The sequence below is a fragment of the Manis pentadactyla genome, chromosome 16 (genome assembly GCF_030020395.1).
Source record: "Manis pentadactyla isolate mManPen7 chromosome 16, mManPen7.hap1, whole genome shotgun sequence".
Classification (NCBI taxonomy): domain Eukaryota; kingdom Metazoa; phylum Chordata; class Mammalia; order Pholidota; family Manidae; genus Manis; species Manis pentadactyla.
The window spans coordinates 69,649,733-69,671,875 of NC_080034.1; the positions used below are offsets into that span (position 1 = coordinate 69,649,733).

The window sequence follows — 22,143 nt, forward strand, 5'->3', positions numbered from 1 at the left end:
TCAGATCCTCTGCCTATTTTTAAATTGTATTACTTGCTTTCTGTTTGTTGAGGTACATGACCTCTTTATATATTTTGGATGTCAACCCCTTACCGGATAGGTCATTTATGAATATATTCTCTCATACTGTAGGATGCGTTTTTGTTCTACTGATGGTGTCCTTTGCTGTACAGAAGCTTTTTAGTTTGATATAGTCCCACTTGTTCATTTTTGCTTTGTTTCCCTTGCCTGTGGAGATATGTTCATGAAGAAGTTGTTTGTGTTTATGTTCAAGAGATATTTGCCTATGCTTTTTTTCTAAGAGTTTTATGGTTTCATGACTTACATTTAGGTATTTGATCCATTTGGAGTTTACTTTTGTGTATGGGGTTAGACAATGATCCAGTTTCATTCTCTTACACGTAGCTGTCCAGTTTTGCCAACACCAGCTGTTGAAGAAGCTGTCATTACCCCATTCTATGTCCATGGCTCCTTTATCATATATTAATTGACCATATATGCCTAGGTTAATATTTGGTATCTCTATTTGGTTCCACTGGTCTATGGATCTGTTCTTGTGCCAGTACCAAATTGTCTTGATTACTCTGACTTTCTAGTAGAGCTTGAAATTGGGATGCAAAATTCCCCCAGCTTTATTCTTCCTTCACGGGATTGGTTTGGCTACTTGGGGTCTTTTGTGGTTCCATATGAATTTTAGAACTAATTGTTCTGGTTCATTGAAGAATGCTGTCAGTATTTTGATAGGAATTTCATTGAATCTGTAGGTTGCTTTAGGCAGAATAGCCATTTTGACAATATTAATTCTTCCTACCCAAGAGCATGGGATGAATTTCCCTTTGTTAGTGTCCTCTCCAATTTATCTTAAGAGTGTCTTGTAGTTTTCAGGGTATAGGTCTTTCACTTCCTTCATTAGGTTTATTGCTAGGTATTTTATTATTTTTAAAGCAATTGTGAATGGAATTGTTTTCCTGATTTCTGTTTCTGCTAGTTCGTCATTAGTGTATAAGAATGCAACAGATTTCTGTGTGTTAATTTTGTATCCCACAACTTTGCTGAATTCAGTAGTTTTGGAGTGGATTCTTTAGGATTTGTTATGTACAATATCATGCCATCTCCAAACAGTGACATTTTGACTTCTTCCTTACCAATCTGGATGCCTTTTATTTCTTTGTTTTGTCTGATTGCTGTGACTAGTACCTCCAATACTATGTTGAATAAAAGTGGGGAGAGTGGGCATCCTTCTCTTTTTCCCCATCTTAGGGGAAAAGCTTTCAGCTTCTTGTTGTTAAGTATAATGTTGGCTGTGGGTTTGTCATATACGGCCTTTATTATGTTGAGGTACTTGCCCTCTATACCCATTTTGTTGAGAGTTTTTATCATGAATGGATGTTGAAATTTGTCGAATGCTTTTTCAGCATCTATGGAGATGATCATGTGGTTTTTGTCCTTCTTTTTGTTGATTTGGTGGATGATGTTGGTGTATTTTTGAATGTTGTACCATCCTTGCATCCCTGAGATGAATCCCACTTGGTCATGGTGTGTGATCCTCTTGATGTAATTTTGAATTTGGTTTGCTAATATTTTGTTGAGTATTTTTTGTTCTATGTCTGTCCGGGATATTGGTCTGTAGTTTTCTTTTTTGGTGGGGTCTTTGCCTGGTTTTGGTATTAGAGGGATGCTACCTTCATAAAAAAATTTTGGGAGTTCTCCCTCCTCTTCTATTTTTTGGAAAATTTTAAGGAGAATGGGTATTATGTCTTCTCTAAATGTCTGATAAAATTCAGAGGTGTGTCCATCTGGTCCAGGGGTTTTGTTCTTGGGTAGTTTTTCGATTACCACTTCAATTTCATTGCTGGTAATTAATTGGTCTGTTTAGATTTTGTTTCTTCCTGGGTCAATCTTGGAAGGTTGTACTTTTCCAGAAAGTTGTCCATTTCTTCTAGGTTATCCACTTTGTTAGCACATAGATTTTCATAGAATTCTCTAATAATTCTTTGTATTTCTGTGGTGACTTTTCCTTTCTCATTTCTGATTGTGTTTATGTGTGTAGATTCTCTTTTTCTCTTACTAAGTCTGGCTAGGGGTTTATCTATTTTGTCTATTTTCTCAAAGAAACAGCTCGTGTTTTCATTAATTTTCTTCTATTGTTTTATTCTTCTCAATTTTATTATTTCTTCTCTGATCTTTATATTATGTCCCACCTTCTGCTGATTTGGGGCCTCATTTGTTCTTCATTTTCCAGGTGCAATAATTGTGAATTGAGACTATTCACTTGGGATTGTTCTTCCTTCTTTAAATAGGCCTGGATTGCTGTATACTTTCCTCTTAGAACTACTTTCCCTGCGTACCACAGAGGTTGGAGCATTGTGCTGTTGTTTTCATTTGCCTCCATATATTACTTGATCTCTGTTTTAATTTGGTCATTGATCCATTGATTATTTAGGAGCATGTTGTGAAGCCTCCATGTGTTTGTGAGCCTTTTTTGTTTTCTTTGTACAATTTATTTCTAGTTTTATACCTTTGTGATCTGAGAAGTTGGTGGGTAGAATTTCAATCTTTTTGAATTTACTGAGGCTCTTTTTGTGGCCTAGTATGTGGTCTATTCTGGAAAATGTTCCATGTGCACTTGAGAAGAATGTGTATCCTGTTGCTTTGGGTGTAGAGTTCTGTAGATGTCTGTTAGATCCATGTGTTCTAGTGTGTTGTTCAGTGCCTCTGTGTCCTTACTTATTTTCTGTCTGGTGGATCTGTCCTTTGTAGTGAATGGTATGTTAACGTCTACTAAAATGAATGCATTGCATTCTATTTCCTCCTTTAATCCTGTTAGTATTTGTTTCACATATTCGGTGCTCCTGTGTTGGATGCATAGATATTTATAATGGTTATATCCTCTTGTTGGACTGAGCCCTTTATCATTATGTAATGTCCCTCTTTATCTCTTGTAACTTTCTTTATTTTGAAGTCTATTTTGCCTTACACAACTACTGCAACACCTGGTTTCTTCTCCCTATTATTTGCATGAAATATCTTTTTCCATCCCTTCACTTTTAATCTGTTTGTCTTTGCATTTGAGGTGAGTCTCCTGTAGGCAGCATATAGATGGGTCTTGCTTTTTTATCCATTCTTTTACTCGGTGTCTTTTGATTGGTGCATTCGGTCTATTTACATTAAGCTTATTATCAATAGATATGTACTTATTGCCATTGAAGGCTTTGGATTCATGGTTACCAAAGGTTCAAAGGTAGCTTCTTTACTATCTAACTGTCTAGCTTAACTCACTTATATGTGCTATTATAAACACAGTCTGATGATTCTTTCTCTCCCTTTTCTTCCTCCTCCACTCTTTATATGTTAGGTATTTTATTCTGTACTCTTTGTGTTTCCCTTGACTGATTTTGTGCATAGCTGATTTTATTTTGCATTTAGTTAGTATTTGGCTGGTCTACTTTCTTTGCTGTGGTTTTATTTTCTCTGGTGACATCTGTGTAGCCTTAGGAGCACTTCCATCTAGAGCAGTCCCTTTAAAATACACTGTAGAGATGGTTTGTGGGAGATAAATCTCAACTTTTGTTTATCTTGGAATTGTTTAATCTCTTCTTCAAATGTAAATGATAATCTTGCTGGATACAGTATTCTTGGTTCGAGGCCCTTCTGTTTCATTGAATTGAATATATCATGCCATTCTTTTCTGGCCTGTAAGGTTTCTACTGAGTATCTGATAATAGCCTAATAGGTTTTCCTTTGTATGTAATCTTTTTTCTCTCTGGATGCATTTAATACTCTATCTTTATTTGATGTTTGCATTTTAATTATTATATGTCTTGGTGTTGTCCTCCTTGGGTCCCTTGCATTGGGAGATCTGTGGACTTCCATGGTCTGAGAGACTATTTCCTTCCCCAGATTGGAGAAGCTTTCAGCAATTATTTCTCCAAAGACACATTCTATCCCTTTTTATTTCTCTTCCTCTTTGGTACCCCTATAAGGTGAATATTGTTCTGTTTGGATTTGTCTTAAACCACTGCTGTGAAGGGGGCCTGTCTCATCATCTGTGGCCACAGCAACTAAAAATATTCATGGACAGTACAATATGAAGACAAGTAGTGACTCTATAGCACCTTACTATGCTGATGGACAGTGACTGCAATGGAGTGCGTGTAGGGAACTTGATAATATGGGTGAATGTTTTAACGACAATGTTGCTCATGTGAAACCTTCGTAAGATTGTGTATCAATGATACCTTAATAAAAAAAATTATTTTGTAGTGCTTAATCTAAAAAAATAAAAAATAAAATGTTCATGGAAAGTAGCTAGAAGTACATTTGAACACATATGTGACCACAGGTCACAAGGAACGCAAACTACAATAAAAGCAGAAACACATGGGAAACAGGACTGATTTCCTGCAGGTCTGAGATAACTGTTTTCCCTACCTCTGTGCTGGCTTCTGGAGAGTTCCCTCCATGGTCTGAGACCTGCTTTCACAGCTCTGCACATCAACTTCACTCTATGCTCCGGCTAATAAATAGTGCCACTGAGGAGTAAGCCGAGCAGCATTCATCCTGGAGAGGAGCAGCATGGTGGGCCGTGAGAGCCACTCTCTGCCCAAAGGGAGGACCTGAGGGTGGAGGGCATGACCTCACAGAGCAGGCACAGTGGCTAAGCAGGTGGTGCTGCCCCTGCTAAGGTGGCCACAGTCCCTCCTGAATGGCAGTTTCAGGTCCTAGGTAACATCCGACATGTGAACACAAACACAAAGGAGTTCTGAACAGGTTTTCAAAATCGGGCCTTTTATTTTTGGATAGTCACCAAAGGTCACTTTGGATTGCAGGCACACTGTGAGGTGTCAGAGGAAAAGTGGGTCAGTAGGAGACATGAGGTGCTATACCCAGTGCTGACCATTTCCTTATGGGGAGGAGAATCGGCCACAGAACAGAACACTGCTGGTTTTGCTGTGCTGGATAAAGAAAAGGAAGGGGCGGTTCGCACAGAACTTGGGGGTGAATCGTGTACATCGCATGAGCATGATGCCAGCAGTAGCAACTGCGGCCTCTGTGCCTTCCTCATTGACCTCCACAAAGGACTTGTGCACGACCGTGGACAGATACAGGTCTCTACTGGATGACATTCCAGAAAAGTCTGCCGTGGTCTCAAAGGCATCAGTCATGCCCAGAGAGCGAAGGACATTCTTCATGTCATAATTCTCCTCCAATCTAAACCTGGGTAGGTACACATCCACCTCAGTTTCATCCATCATGTCTGGCCTTGTCCATTCTACGAATTTCTCATAAGTAAGTTCTTTTTCCACCTAGAAAAGAATTGAAAATTTTAAGATCTGAACAGTGCTACCCAACAGAACCCTCTGCTTGATGTGAATGTTCTTTGCTGTACAGAACAAGATGGCAATAATGGAAAGTTATGCTAGCTTTAGAAACACAGCTTGCCCTTGAACAATGTAGGGGTTAGGGATGCTGACCCCCCGATGCACTGGAAAATCCGTGTGTTAACTTCTGACCCCCCCAAAACTTAACTACAGTCTACTATAGACCAGGAAGCCTTACCAATAACATAAACAGTCAACTGACACATATTTTGTATGTTTTATATATTATACACTGTATTTTTACAATGAAGTAAGCAAGCTAGATAAAAGAAAAAGTTTTTTCAAATTATCACAAATTTCCCAAATTTTCCAATATATTTGCTGAAGTCTGCATCTAAGTGGACCCATGTAATTCAAACCATGCTGCTCAAGGGTCAGCTGTAGTTCCCCAGGAAAAGGTGAGACCCAATAAGCAGAAATTCCACCATGATCCCTTGCCAGTCCAGTGCATTCGCTGCTTAGCACTCGTTACCATTTTCAGATCGATGTGTTCATCTGGAAGCATGATGATCATACTCAGCTCTCCACCAGCATAAGGAAGCACCAGAATTTTGGTGAATATTTCTCCTATGTAGGTCATTTTAAAGGTAGACTTCTTAAACATCATTTGCACAGGCTTCTCCTCATTCTATAAAGGAAATGGACAAACATTAAGTTGAAACAAGACCCACTTGCACATTAGACAAGTCCACAGAGCTGGCCACTCCCGGCCCTTAGAAACAGCTTCTGGCTCCCAGGACACCATCAGTCCCCCTTTCTGCCAGTCCATCTTCACTGCCTCAACTCCACATGTGGGGGTACCGGGGGCTCAAGCTTTCAACTGCTTTTCTCTCGGTGACCTCATTTGATCTCATCACTTTAAGCAGAACTCCCAAATTTACATTTCTAGCCAGGACTTCTCCCCTGTACTCCAGACTCCTCATACATTTTCCTGCCTACTTGACACCTGTGTCTGGACATAAACTTTCAGTGTTACATGTCACACAGGGCTCCTCATATTCCAAGTTTCCTCCATCCACAATTCTCCCCACCTCAGCTGATGGTGACATCACTCACCCCACTGTCAAAAACTGTAGAGTACCTTTGACTCCTATCTTTCACCCACATCTGACTCATTAGCAAATCATACTGACTTTACTTTTAAAATATAACAAAAATCTGACTCATTCATTCCACCTCCACTGCTGTCAGCCTCACCCCAGGTCATTGTGACAACCTCCCCAGTGATCTCACTGCTCATGTGCACCCCCATGATGGTCTCAGCATGGGCCTAGGGATCCCAGAAGGTCAGTCATAAAGCAGATGAAATCACTCCTTGGATGAACACCTCTCCGTGGCTCCCCCCAAATCCCAAGGAGTGAAAGCTGAAGTCCGTAAAGAGTCCTGTGACAAGAGCTCAACCCCCATGCCCTCTGCTCCATCCCCTGCGCTCATTTGCTATAGTCACCAGGGCCGTGAGCAAACCAGGCCCGTGCCATCTCCACCCAGCAGCCCAAAGTGGGCCTGGGGAGCACACAGCCTGCCTCATTCCAGTCTTTGCTCACAGGGGCCCAGCCAGCCACAGTGACCTGTGCCTGTCCCCCAGGTCAGTCTCTCAGCCCTACCGCTCTCTCAGACACACCTGTCTTCTTACTCACGCTTGCTGTCTCTCCCCCAGGGGAATGCCCACTTCATGAAGTGGGGTGCATGGCTGGCTGTGCACACACTGTGACAATAGCTAGCCTGATGCCTGGCCCTCAAACTGCTGAATAAATGGCTAAACAGCTAGGGACAGGGGTACTTAAAGGGCCAGGTGAAATGAACATGTCTCACTAGGAAAACAAGCATTTGTCACCAATGCTCCCCAACCAGACAGTAGGAAAAACCCATGGCCAGTGACCACACCTGCACCACAGTCCTCCTCAGCGTCTGACTCCTGCACACTCTGAAGAGCAGCAGCTGCTGTGAGTTTACTGAGTCCCGCATAGCGGGCCCGGGGAAGGCACAGCACAGTGCCGGCCCTCTGGGATGTCCCGTTACTCTGTAGTATGGGAGAGACCCGACATTTCTGTTTCAATGTTTTGTCTGCACCTTGTAGAGCTCACCTGAGCTGGTCTCGGCCATGCAGCCATGACAGCCCGCTCGTCCTCAGGAGCCTAATTCACCTTATAGGCCAGACATCAGCACATGTTTTCCATGATGGGCCAGAGAGAAAATATTTTGGCTTTGTGGATAATAGAGTTTCTATCACAACTACTTAATTCTGCTGTTGTAGCACAAAATATATAAATGCTATGTTCCAATGAAACTTTACTTAAAAAGTAAGTGGTAGGTTGTGTTTTGCCTGCAGGCCACAGTTTGCTGACCCCTTCCTTCCGGCCTGGGCTGTGGATGCAATGACTGTGGTCATAAGAAGACAGCCATGTGCTAAGGATGGCAGAGCAGGAAGAGAGAGAGCCAGTTCCCTGAGAGCAGCACCCAGTGCCACGTTAGCCCATCCTCTGCTCACCCCCAGGCCTCCTGCCAGGGGAGAAGGTCAGCTATGAGCTGAACGACACTGAACTGGGTTTTCTGCTACTTGCACCTGAATGAAGTCCTAACATACATCCCGTTAAAGATTAATTTCAAGGAGAGAAATAATTTTGCCAGGGGAATGAGGGCAGTTCATTTCAGAACAAAGACTGAAAGAAGACATATTTCCTGAGAAACTAAAGGTTCAGGCTTAAGTCTGCCTAGGAAATCAAACTTGTAGTCAGTGATCAAGAACAGGCTGTAATAATTCTGCTACTTTGTGCAAAAATTTCTGTCAATTAAAGACAAATAAAAAAGAATCTACTGGATCAGTGAAAGAAAGATACAGGGCCATCAGCAAATAGCATCTTCAAAAGCAGGAGAAAGTTCAACTCAGTGTCTATCCTATACACATGCATGGCCTTCTGTTCACTTGTTTTTAAACAAAAATTTGCCTTTATGTTACCCTTATTATAAAAAGAAGACTGATGATCACTCATTTCTTCAGTACTGAGCAGACACCAACCATGTGCAGGCACTTACAAGATAACCATTGAGCATCAGATAACACTCAGCAGTTTGTCATTCAACCACTGCAATGCTACCACGGGGACGGCAGGGGGCACTGCAACAGCTTAGAGGCAGGCTACGGAAACTTACTGGGGGGGCTCTCAGGGAAGGTATCCGCACACTGCTCCAAAGAAAGCAGCCTGCAGGTACTGATGGGAATAAAGATGGAGAAATGGGGAGAAGTGGATAGGATCCAGGTCAACAAAGAGACTCATACACCATATTTTGGAGTTTTTAAACTTCATCTTAAAATTTCTGGGAAGCCAAGAAGGACCTTAAGCCTGAAAGTTACATGGTCAGACCTGCAATACAGAATACCTGGCAACAGTATGGCAGGTAACACAGGGACCAGACCAGAAGCCTAGGATATAAAGCCACCTTTGATGTCATGACAAAGGAGAAAGGCCAGAGGAGGGCCCCAAGACTCACTAGGGAGTCTGGCTGCTGGGCAGCCTAGCGCCATACAAAGCCCAAGTTACTTGAAGTGAACCTTGGCATGTTTTAAAAACCAAGGTGAACACACACACTGTTTCCAAGAATCTCCCGTTATTGTAAAATATTCACCTTGCTGACTTTAAACGGTGCTTCCTGGGTCATCTGTTTATTAAACTTATCATCCCACATTCCTTTGAAGTAGATGGCATTCACAAGAACCAGCTTAGTCCCTGGACAAACTAAATTTGGAGACAGCAACTCTGTAATTTTACCTGAAAAGAAGAATTAAAGAAGCAGTTAGCTAAGAGTTTCTGCTGCAATGCAGGGGGATGATATTCATATTGGACTATCTCCCAAACTAGTCAGGTACATAGATAAAGGAGCTCCCCAACCCTCAACTTAACCATGTAATGGGATACTGACCCTTAAAACAACAGCAGCAACAAAAACTTTAAAAGCTCTGGTGAGAAAAATGCCAACATTTGAGAAAAACATGTAAAATGAACAAACTGATATGTGCAGGATGAATTCATAACAAGTGAAATAGAAAGGAATGCTTGGTGCCCGTGACGCAAAGAAAGGAACTTAATGGATTGCCAAGAAGGTGAGAGGAAGGAGCAAGTACAAAGAACAGATCACATTCCGAACCTCAGGTGGGTGAGGGCTTAGCCAGGTGCCTTGGACGATGCACGGTCATCTATGGAGCATGAGCAATGCCAGACAGGCAGACAGCTTGAGCCCTGTATCCAAATTTTTCTTTATACTAGTTGTGAAAAGGGAGACTATATTAACATAAACTAAAGTGTGGATTGTTCTAGAAGAGGTGTACTGAACATAGACGGCATCACAGATACACCGATGAGAACAGGGAAAAGCTAGAGAAAAGTAATCATACATTGACAATATTTCAGAAGCAGAGTTTAAAAATTTAGTTATTTACAGAAAAAAATCATTTCATTTTACATCTGCTGGTCTTGTGTGGAACTCGCAATAAGATCTGATTGAAATGCTGGTAAAACAGAATAGCAATGTATTTTCACCTTCCGTCTTTTTGGCTACCCAGGTGTTTATGTGTGTTCTCGACTCCTCTACAGCGTTTAGAAAGTCGAGCTCTTCCATCTCTGCTTGGTACAATTTGTGGCAGGAATCTTTGAAAGACTAGGAGATACAAAGTGACATAATCACTTAGCTACAAAAAATAACCAACACTAACAGCTTACATAGATTACTACATCCCACCAAATGAGAACATCATAACTTTGTGGTTTGCATAGTAATGTACAAATTAACCTAAATCCAGTTTCTCAGTTTTTAGCTCCATTTCATCTTAACTTATAAACTAACAGTGGTCTGAATGTCAAATAACTGGCACGAATGGCCAGAGCCTGGAAGGGTGAAGCTGGGCGTCATGAGGCAAGTACGAAGGCACTGGGACGCAGCCGCCACAGTGCGTCCCTCCTGACAAGGAGTGTTTGCTAAGTGAGACCCGACCCGCAGCAAGAGCCTCAGCACACTCCATATTTCAGAACAGACTGCGAACCAGGGCCTGGGGTTCCCCATGAGACAATGCAACGGAAATGTTCTAAACGAACACTTCCAAACAGTGCCATATGCACCTACTGGGCAGTTGAAATAAGACTAGTGCCAATGAGGAACTGAATGTTTGGCTTTATTTAACTTTAATTAACTACCTGAAATTTAAATAGCTGCATGTGTCTGGTGGCTACGATTTTGAATGGCTCAGTTTTAGAGCATAGCAACTCTCAAAAAAAAAAAAAGCTTAAACTCTATTCTGCTAACACAAGTCTGCAAAATGACAATGATGTTAATGAACACCTATATTATGCCATATAAAAGCAGAAAATCTAATGGGAAATAAATGGCCTGGCATAACTAATTTGTTAGCAGTGCACTATGGAATGGTTGCCCAGTCTTTCTTGTACAGCTTACAGCTAAATATTTAATTCTGCCTGTCAGGATTGGTGTCATCAGCAGGACTTCACATTTCCTTTAGCGCAGGAAAAGAAAGGCGATATGGCACAGTAATATGAACACAAGTCCTGTAACTTGTTAGCTGTGTGACCTTAGAAAGGCACGCTTTCCGCTGCACCACATGACTGACTCGTCCCCACCACCTCCTCATCTTTACTTTCTTAGGGCAGAACAGCAAGTAGGACTTACTGAGAGGAATTCGTAAGTCTTCTCTCCAAAGAGCCTGTTGGCAGTCCTCAGCAAGTACTGCGTGCCGGGCCTGTTGAGCTCCACGAGAAGTGACCGGAAACCCTGGTGGACATCGTCACCTCCGTCACCACTTCCACTTAAAGAAAGTACCTGAAATCAAAAACAGAGTAACATGCACACCTTCAGGGTGCCCTGACTCCAGGGTGCAGATACAACACACCTCAGCCTCGGAACTGCAGCTGAAAAGCTTCACCCATTTAAAGGCAGAAAGTGTCTTAAAAGTGTCCAATGCCCTCGCTGAGCACCTCCTGCAGGCAGTCAGGCCCTGCCCACAGCAGGAAACCCCAGCACAAAGCTGGTTCTGTGCACTCACTACCTGTCGTCTGTCTGCAAGTAAGGCTTCCAACCAGGCCTCCCATCGCTGCAAACACAGGTCACTCCTGATACTGTCCTTGAGTCTGGGCTGACCTGGGACTTGCTCTGATGAAGAGAACACAGGGGAAGGATGCTACCCCAGGCCCAGGACTTCAAAGGCCTGGCAGCCCATTGTCTGCTCTCTTGTACCCAGCCACCAGGTCGTAATGCGGTCCAAGGGATGCTGCTGGCAGCCACGTGGGATGCTGGAGAGCTGACACCACACGGGGGAGAGCTACTTGTAGGAGCACTAGCACCCAGACATGCCCCAGAGGCCCTCTTGGGTCATGACTGACCCCAGCTGGCCCCATGAATCTGAGAAACCATCAGTAATTGTTACTGCCAACCACTATGTTGCGTGCGCAGAAGATCCATGCGGCGACCCTGATGTGGAGTCCTGCCACAGCAAAGATCTAAGCCAGTGTGGCACTGACTCTGGAGCTGGCAGCTGGCAGAGGCAGGACAGAGAGTGAAGACATCACTCCTGGAGCTGGGCAAGGGGCGCATGGCATGGGCTGGAGGAAGGCCACGGAGACGGGCACGGTGGGACATTTCCCCAGTGAACCATGTATCTGCCCAAGGAGATGTCCAGAAAGAACACGTGGCTTCTTTTAGCAGTTTACAATAAAGCATGGGAAGGGAAAGATGAGCTGAAGAAGGAACTATTTCACTTCTAAGCAGAATTTAATGGAAATATTTCCAACCTAGGATTTGCTAGGTGAAAAATAAAAATGTTTCCTACCCCAGCATCTCTAGCTGGCCGAGGATGCTGAGTCAGAGATGGCCTCAGGGCAAAGATCAAATCCAAGGCACAGGCCTCAAGGGCAGGGTCAGCATGGATTTTGTTAAACCTCAGAAAGACTATGGCAGTGCCTCAGAGAACCTCTGGGTTAGACAAGGGGCCTCGAAGCACCTTAGGAACACTGTCACCCAGCACCCTAACTCCCAACCCAACACAGAGTCCTGTATCAGACAGGCTGGTGCATGCACTTTTGACCAGTGAAGTGGATTATAAATTGACACAGCTACTCAGAAGAAACAACCCCGCTAGCACCATGATCTCAGACTTCCAACCTCTAGAACCACGAGGAAATAAATCTTTGTTGTTTAAGCTACCCAGTCTGTGGTATCTGCTACAGTGGCCTGAGCTGAGGCATCTTCTCCCACCATTCTGAAGGGACTGTCACCAAGTCCTGCCCCCAGGAACCATACCAAGGAGCCCACTCCTGTCCCATGATTGCAAGAGACTCCGGGGCCTTAGGAGGGGTAACAGTCTTATCTGCAGAGGGCTGTGGCGCACTGGGGCCAGAACACAGACCATGCAATCGTCAGTGAGAGGCAGACTACGCAGGCCCCAGTGGGCCGTGCCTCCAGTATTCATATGCTTCTGCAGCCCCTCTCCAGCTGCCTCCCGCCTGGGCTGTGCGACTGGCCCAGCTCGGCATCAGCAAGCCAGGGAACATCAGCAAGCGCGGCAGGGCAGAAGCCTGAGAAGCAGCTGCACATTCACGTTCGTCCTCTTGGCACCCAGGTCCTGGACTGTGAGGAAGTCCAGGCTCCCCTGCCTGAGAGACACCACGTGGCTGGCCCCCGGGATGGGGCGGCACACGGAGGCGGCTGGGCGTGAGGGTCCAAGGCCTCACACCAGTGACCCAGCCGGAAACAGGTGGAGCAGAAGCAGCACCTGATCCCTCCAGAGTTGTGCAACAGTAAATCATCATCTTCAGCCACTAGTTTCGGGGTGCTGGTTACTCAACAAGTAACTGAAACATGAATGAAAACATTTTTGGATGACAAGTGCCATTCTGAGAAGTGTGGGATTCATATAGAAATCAAATGTATAATCATATCTGACTTCATTATTTGTAATTCATGCTGTGTGATCAAGACCAAAACAGTTTCTGTGATATGACTGTCCTTGCATTGTTCACCATGTAGGAACTTGTTCACCATGTAGGAACATCACGCCCCAGAAGACTGAAGACTGCTGAGAATTAAGCTTAGAGTTGATCACTGATTGTGTATTGGGTCCCCGATGCAGAATTCTACTGTTGTTAACAACCATTTGCTCAATAAATACAAAGGGTGCCCTCTCAGCACCACTCTTGCACTGTTCAGCCTCGAGTCCCCTGGCTGGTCCTTTCAGATCTTCGATATCTCATCGTGTCTCCTCCCTTATCTGTGGGTCAGAAGCAGGGAGGGACCGACAGAGAAGATTTGACACTTAAATGAGAAAATAAAATAAAAACTTCTAACAGTTGAAAAGCAGTTAATAACACCCAAAGAGTATCACAAGACTCAACCTGGACCTGTGACTCTATCTGCTCACAAACTCACGCACAGCCTATCCCAGGGGGGGCTGAGTCGCTGAGTCACTCACCTTCCGAATCGGGGGGGTGCCCCTCTGTCCTAGCACATCACAGGCTCACACCCAGACTGCTCACATGTCCTTCCCCAACTACTCTCCATCCACACCCCAACAACACTGGCAGTTACCTGTCAAGAGCAAGTCCTCTGGGATCTGAAACATGGGGGACCAGCTCAGCTGACAAATTAATAGCATTTACTGTGGCCCAGAAATGGCTTCAAGAACATACCTGGGCCATCTGGGCTGCGGTGTTTCCCCTTGCCCCCATGAAGACCATGGCTAAGGCAGAAGAGACGCTCACGGGTGACAGAAACACATTCTTCGAGTTGCCTTCACCCAGCTTTTTCAAAAGGTTTAAGGCAAAGGTGCCATTTGCTTCCAAGAGGGTATCCATAATGGTGAGCCTGAAACAATGGATTTAAAATCAGTATCACATCAATATAGGCTTAACTGTTGAATGCATTTCACTGTGATCAATAGTTACCATGGACACTTTGGTTTAATGAGCAAATAGGTACACACACAAAATTCTACTTCCTTTTGGGATGCTCAAAGTGATTTTGTGTTTTGAATATTAAGTGAAAACAACTGACCTGTTACGTTTATAATATAATCCTGTTTTGCAGGGGGAAAAAGCAGGGGGACTTAAAACTGTGTATGTGTCTGTGGAGCATGGAAAAAAGAGTGAAGGATACACACTGGTCACCCCACTTACTTCCTGGGGGGATCAGGAAAGCAGTTACTGGCTTTGGCTTCTGTTTCTATATTATTTGGTGTGCTGTATGAGCTTATATGTATTATTTTACATATAAGTTTAAAAAAATCATTTTACATTTAAGTTAAAAAATCATAGTAAGTATAAAAATCATTCAAAGTTGCAATCATAGAGTTAAACAAGAAGAGATGGTTGAGTGTTTTTATAATGTAGAAGGGAGGAACCATTTTAGGATAATCTGAAGTGTTAAGATAAAAGATAAGTCAAACCACATATAAAGATGTATGGCAGCCTTAAAAACAAGGGCTTGTTACTCTCAGTTCTATGAAGCCTACATATGTGTCAAAGCCCAAGTTTAAGGCCATGTTCCCAAGGGCTGCCTGCTGCCCACAGGCCCAGGCCCTCCTTCCTCCTGGTTCTGGACAAAAAGGGCACTCAGCTAATCGCACATGCACGGTGGCAGGTGCATGGCCACATCCACCTCCACAGACACGCCTCAGACATCAGAGGTCAGGTTGCACAGTTCGATGGCCCCTGCCAGGTAGGGCATTTGGCAGTGGCCCAGGCAAGGTATAGAACAGCAATACTGCTGGGCAGGGTGGGTCGGGTGGGGGCAGGGGTCTTCAAGCTGGTTAAAGCACAAAAGGTCTTTAGAGACCTCCTATCGACTCCCCATTTTACGGCGGGGATCTAAATTCACAGACATGAAATGGTATAATCTAAGCCAAAGGGCAGAATGGCTGGACTCAGGGCCAAAGCCCTGTCTTTCAAGTGCTGCTCAAGAAGAGCCTGAAGGGTGGGTACAGAGGGACCCGGTGGAAGACAAGATGTGGGGCTGACCCAGTCAGTCAAGGGGCTGCGAATGCAGCAGAGCAGCTCGGAAAAGGGACTCAGTAAGCTGGGCCTGCTGCTCTGTTTACCAAACAAATGCGTCCTCAGTGGGGACAGGGAATGACTCATCTGAGCTGTGGGTGGGAACCTACGAAACAAAAGGGGAAGCCAGAGTAGATTTTCTCAGGGAGTTGGAAGGAGAGGGAACACAGAGCTATCTGAATGGCTGGTGAAGAGATCAGCATGCCTTTTCACTTGATACTGTGATTGGTTGAATAAGGCCCCAAAGATGTCCATGCCCTAATCCCTGGAACCTGAGAATGTCCCTCTATATGGCGAAAGAGACTGCAGTTGTCATTAACCGAGGACTCTGAGATGGTGAGATTATCGTGAACTACACCGGTGGGCCCTAAATGTAACCACATGTATCCTGATAAAGGGGCAGACGGAGCTCGGATCAAAGAGTGCAGTGTGAGGACCAGGGCAAGATGCTACCCTGCAGGAAGGAGGCACAAACCAAAGGCTGCGAGAACTGCAGCCCGAGAAGCTGGAGAAGGCAGAGGACAGTTCCCCCTGCAGGACCTCTGGAGGGGGCAAGGCCCTGCCAACACCTCAGCTCCACTCAGTGAAACCTACTGCAGACTTCCGGCCTCCAAAACTGTGAGAGACTAACACTGACAGTGGGTAAAATTGTGACATTTCCAGAATCTCTCTCCTGGCTTTGGTGCATCTGCATATCCTCAGGGGAGGAGAGAAGTTCATCTTCATACCAATGGGTAATTTCCTGGGCCACCGAGGGCGTGTCTGAACCTGAGAGGTTACGGGGAGGGGCTGGCTTGCTTGCTGGCTGGCTTCTTCCAGAGAAGAGGAGAAAGACGGCCGGTGACTGCAGTTTGTGAGCAATAAACGGGTTTTAAGCTTTATTTCTCCCTTTGACTGATTTTGGCTTTTAGAGGTATTTTGCCCCAGGATTTCCTCTCCCCGGACTTACACACAGAAATAACTTAAGGATTTCGGGGAGCCTTGAGAACATTAATATAAACAGAAGTAGCCATTATGTGAAACTGATGAAAAACTATACATATTTTCAGTTACTTGGATTTTGGATCAACAAGAGCTGACCACTTACCAGTTTTAAGACCAACAACTGGCAGAGCAGAGAAACTCCTGAACTAAGATTCAGGGAAAGAGGAGGTACCCCAGGGCAGGAACCGCAGGCTCAGGCATTCCTGATACAGTCAAACGGGAGGCTCACCTAAGTGTCCCTGGGCCACCCCAACCCACATGAGCCTTCCTCTTGCTTGAGGACTGGGACAGTGGCTGTGGGAGAAGGCACCCAGTTAGCAGCGCCTGCTGCTCTGACGTCTACAGAACAAATTCGTCCCCAGTGAGTGGGACCTGGGTGGGAACCTCAATATAAAGCAATTTGTCTTGTTTTAAATACTGAACCAGGACAAGCCAGGACAGACAGAGGAAAAGGCACAAGTGAGGAGGGAGATGAGGTTTACAGTCCCAGCTCTGGGACCCTGAATGTTACTTGATTCCTGCCCTCTGTATAAGGAAGGAGATACACCAGTTTGTGCTTCCTTCCACTTTTAATACTTACTAATTACCATGAATGCAGAAAGAACAAAAATCTAGCTCAATCTTCAAAGCCCACAATGAACTCAATAACAGCATTCCGTTTCTCAGCTGAAAATGCCTGCTGAAAGCCATTCAAGGTAGAACTATATTCATTTATACCCTGTATCCATAAGAACCACTAAACAGAAAAGACACAATAAATCAACAATACTCTGGAGGTTTATCCAAGATATGCAGGATAATCTTATAGGAGAAAATATGTTAATCATGAAATAACTGAATAGCTCACTCATGTAAGTCCTTAAGTCAAATAGGAAATTATATGTCCTGAATTCCTTCATGTAACAAGGATCATCTACTCCAGCAGCCATCACTGATGATAAAATATCAGACAGTTCCCATGTTCCCCAAACAGGAACATGATAAGGATACCTGCCATCCGATGCTAGCGTAACTTACTGCTTATAGGTCTGGCCAAGGCAAATACAACTCTTGAAACAATCATGAGAAGGAAAATTATCAGATATAAGACAAATAAGCATAATTAGCAAACTAAGCGATGGTATACCTGCAAAGCAGCCATAATCAATGAAATTACTCTTAAAACTGATAGGAATATGGAGTAAAATGGGCTCCAAACAGTTGATAAGAAAAACAGACCCCAGTAAAAATACATGCAAAAGACATAAGCAGATTTACAAATAAGACAATAGCTAGTAATTATATGAAAATATTTTAACTTCAGAAAAAGTAAATATCCTTTTTTGAGTACACACTATGTGCTAGGTCCTACATTAGTTAGCACTTTTCCTAAAAGATACCTATAACCCTATGAGGCAGATTGAGAATATTGGCATTGGACAGGCAAAGAAACTGAGCCTTGGTTTCTTAAGTATATTACCCCTGCAGTCACAGGGCTGTACAAGCAGTAGAGTGAGGGTTGGAAACCAGTTATTTGTGGCTGCAGAATTCTCTTCATCACAGTGGCACACAGCCTTCCAAAAGAAGAGAGAGGTGGAGAGCAAATTAAAGATACCTTTTTAAAACATGACCTTTAAAAGTGTACATACCATTAACTTCCAAAACTGACAAAATTAGGTAGTCCTTCTTATGCTATACAAATTATGCTTAAATCGGTACACCAATATTTCCAATGTATCATTTAGAGTTAACGTAAAAACTAAAAACAAAGGAAGAAAAGAAAATGCCATGAAAAACATCTACACCGTCTGAACCAAAAATTCCACTTCTAGGTATTTCAATTAAAGGTAAAAATCATGGGTTCTCATTAAAAATATCATGTATAAACCAAGATGGTCCTGTGATTCTTGACTTCACTGCCGTCACAAGAGCAGGACACCACCGAGAGAATCTTACACATGGGTGTGAGGCTGAAGCACCCCCTGTAACTCAAGAGACTAGAGAGACTGCACTAGGTGAGAGAAGCAGATGCCATGATGGCATTGCGCCCACCCCAGGACAGCGTAGCACTTGATAATATGGGTGAATGTTGAAATGACAATTTTGCTCATGTGAAACCTTCATGATTGTATATCAGTGATACTGTAATTTTTTTTAAAAGTCTGCTCTGATCTTCCTTTTCCTGCATTTTCCATCACAATGACATTTTGTTCCATTTTCTGGAACATATTTATGACTTCATCTCCAAATTTTTCTAATGGTTTTCTAATATCAGGCATTATATTTTTAATTTCCAAGGACTTCTTGTTCTCTGCTGTTCCTTCTTTACGTCCTCCATTCCAATTCCCTGAAGAACATCAATTCGAGTTTTATTGAGTTACCTTCTGTCCCCTGCATCATCTTTCTCTGGGGTCCTTTTTGTGATTGTGGTCAGTGTTTGCTTTATCTTATTTAGGTCTATTTCATACACACACTTTCCACAGATGCCTGACGATCCTTGAATATCATTCACAGAGGAAAACACAAAAGAATGTTGGAAATTCTGTTTACATGGGCAGGATGCTAGCTGGGGGCTTCACTGCAGTGTGACCAAGACATCAGTAGCTTTTCTTGTTGAGGAGCCAGCAAGTGGAGGAGCCCTCTGGTCTGGGTGCTGGCAGTGTTCTGGAAGAAGGCAGAATCTGCAGCCCCTTTGTTTTAGCCCAATGCCTGCAGGGAATCCCCAAGTGTGAGCATCAAACCCTATAGGAGTGAGACTGATATCCTGCTGGGTGGCTCAGCAGGGCAGGGAGGGTGGCTGTCTGGTTGCCAAGGTTGGGATGGCACATGGGGGCTAATGGATCTGTCAGCACACTTTACCAACGCTGCGTTTTGCAGCCCTGCACTGCACCCCTGCCTTTCCTGATACTAGAGCACCCATGCTGAGCCTGTCAGCTCCTTCCAGGCTGTTTCTGGCACAGACACTAAGCCCCTCCCCCTAGTCTCTTTCCTCTTAACAAACATCTGACATCTCTTGGCCACTGCTTGTCTACTCCATCACTCTCTTTGTCCTGTGTTTTGAATGCCTTCAAGGTTGCCTGGCTGTCAGAACTATGTTTGTAAGGAGCGTAAAACAATATTGTAATATTTAAAAGCCATTTATTCAACTTTTACCAGTTTCTCTTTTAACTGTTAAACAAATGCCCTAGCATTGAGTATCATTAAAACCCTTCTTCTTTGTCCTGAAATGTGAACTTGAAAATAACCTGCCACTCATTCATAATCATTAAATAGTTTTCATTATCACTTTGCAATAATATGTAAATCCTTAATATTCAATCATAAAAAATTAAAGATATCTTAATGCTAAAAAGGAAATTAAAATAAATGCAATTTTAAGGAGTTTACCACTCACCAGGACATTCCAAATATCAAAGGAAATTATAAGTGATATTTATATATTGAAGGACTTCGTTTACCCATTCAATGACCATATCAGTAATAACGATGCACATTTCACAGATCACACTGCACACTCAACACCTATCAATGGCTTTCCAAGTCCCTACTTCTTTGACTTCAACAGTATACCAAGTGTCCTTCATACACACACACACACACAAACTCGCTATATATTTCAAAATTATTTGCTGCTCTAGTTACAGTGTACCTTTTTAAAATAAAAATTATATGCAATCATGAACATAAAAACTGAATTATTTTATTAGTTTATTAATGTACTATTTGTGCATGCATGTGTATAATGAAACAAGTCTAATAAATCTGTCACAGCACCTCAGTAACTTTGTGCAGTTAATGACTGTAACTGATATTATTCAACTGTTCAGGTCTTAATAATTGTTTACGGTTTTACTATTTAAGTGTGCTTCTTACCTTCTTGGATTAAGGATGCTTTAATGTCCTACAAAGTTTAACCATTTGGTTTAATGGAGACTTGGGCTCCCCGTTTGTCCCTACCTTTGCTTTCAAGTACACAGCTTGTGTGCGTACATGTGTATATGTACATGTGTGTGTATGTGTGTAGTTAACTTCTCTGAGCAGCAGCTGTCTAGTATGTCAACAGAGGAATGATTCCTTCTACTTTATAGGTTAACTGTGAGGATTAAATAAACTAGTGCCTGGCACACAGTGGGTACTCAGTTAATAATGAGTAGGATTGTACATTATTTTCTTTCTTCTGATGTTTAAGTCTAACCTCGGTGCAGAATGCTTGAAAATGTAAGGTGTGAGCTCTTCCCCACAGTCTTATAATATATATTTTGGTGTGATACAGAGTGTGTTCTTAATAAAAATGGAAAAGAACAGTGATTCCAGCCATTCTTATCTCACTCTACTGTTACAGGTTAGAGTTAATACACTGAGTTGTAATAAAATGCTTTGGATTAGAATTGGCCTCATATAATTCTAAGTACTTAGTTTACCATCGCCAAGTATGACTAAAACTGCACTATCTCTGTGATGGCATCAACTGAAGGATGCAATTACTCAGGAACTAGTGGGACACACCCCTGCATGCTGAAAATAGCAATAATTCACGTTAACCTTGTGCACACACTTAGCCTTGGCAATACAATGCTGCAGGGCCCTAAGGCAAAGGTTACTTTCCTTGCCTCTGCTCACCACATCAGTCCTAAACTGTCACAGGGTACAATGGACTGGGAAGACAAAAGGGCCAACTTGTCCAGCTGCCCCCAGCATCTGAATATTCCTGGCGGCATGTGAATACCAATTTTCCATACTTCTCTTTGGCAAAACTGGGACTGGGGGAGGGGAGAGCGGAATGGAAGAAAGTAATAAGTGCCAATTGCATCTAGCACACAACCCCAAGTTTGATAAAATTTCCTCCACTTCTTCTTAGCCCTTACGACGCCGAATCTTGTTACATTTTGCCTGCAGTGGGTTTAATAAAAAAAACGTAATTACCAAGACCTGAATGGTCCTCGCAACGGTCTCTTGCAGGCCTGTGTGACCCTCGAAAGCGCTGCGCATCTACCCAGCTCGCCAGCGCAGGCCTCACGAGCGGCAGGCCGCGCAAGGAAGCCGGGGTCACCCCGCCTTCGGCACCCACCCTCAGCTTCTCTCAGGCTTCCAGTACACCCCCACGCCGGGTCCCAACGCCAGGCGCCCGCGGCCTTCGGGCCGCGAGGCGGGCGCGGTCACTTGTAGCCGAGGGACAATCGCGGTCACTGTGGCCCAGGGGGTCCCGCGCAGCAGCTGGGACCCATGCCCGCGCCGCCCGCCACCCCTCTCCTGGCTCCCGGCGATCCTCCGAGTCGCCGGCTGAGCCCGCAGTCACAACTCACGGTGGCGTCACGGTCCGCGGCAGAAGCTGGACGAGCGAAGGGAACTGGAGCCCAAATGCTACCTGCTGACCCTCACCGCCAGCTTTAAGGCCCCGCGCGGCCACGCCCTTTTCCCGGCGCACCCCCCCCGCCCCGCCCCTCCGTGCGACCTCGGGCCCGCGCGGCCACGCCCCTTTCCCGGCGCACCCTCCCCGCCCCGCCCCTCCGCGCGCCCTCGGGCCCGCGCGGCCACGCCCTTTTCCCGGCGCAACCCCCCCGCCCCGCCCCTCCGCGCGACCTCGACCCCGCGCGGCCACGCCCTCCTGCCCGCGCACCCCAGGACCTCAACCTTATCCCGGCGGTTCTCTGGCCCTGCAGCGGATGACAGACCCCGCGAGCCGCAGGGGTTCCTCTCCAGACACTTAACTACAGAGTGTCGGCGGCGCGCTGCCCAGCCGGCGGGAGGCGTCG

General features: G+C 44.5%; 1 protein-coding gene across 2 annotated transcripts; it reads right to left on the minus strand.

The window, feature by feature from the left end:
- Positions 1-4,767: 4,767 nt before the first annotated feature.
- Positions 4,768-21,816, minus strand: LOC118914164 (serpin B6-like). Of its 2 annotated transcripts, none has more exons than XM_036888743.2 (7): positions 21,694-21,816; positions 14,069-14,243; positions 11,058-11,207; positions 9,917-10,034; positions 9,006-9,148; positions 5,854-6,009; positions 4,768-5,306 (listed from the first exon to the last, which is right to left on the minus strand). In XM_036888743.2, exons 2-7 carry the CDS (start codon positions 14,231-14,233, stop codon positions 4,905-4,907), a joined length of 1,134 nt encoding a protein of 377 aa, XP_036744638.2. In that variant the 5' UTR covers positions 14,234-14,243; positions 21,694-21,816; the 3' UTR covers positions 4,768-4,904. The 2 variants fall into 2 exon arrangements, with proteins under 2 accessions (XP_036744638.2, XP_036744637.2); XM_036888742.2 differs by lacking the exon at positions 21,694-21,816 and adding an exon at positions 21,011-21,150.
- Between the last annotated feature and the right edge of the window lie 327 nt (positions 21,817-22,143).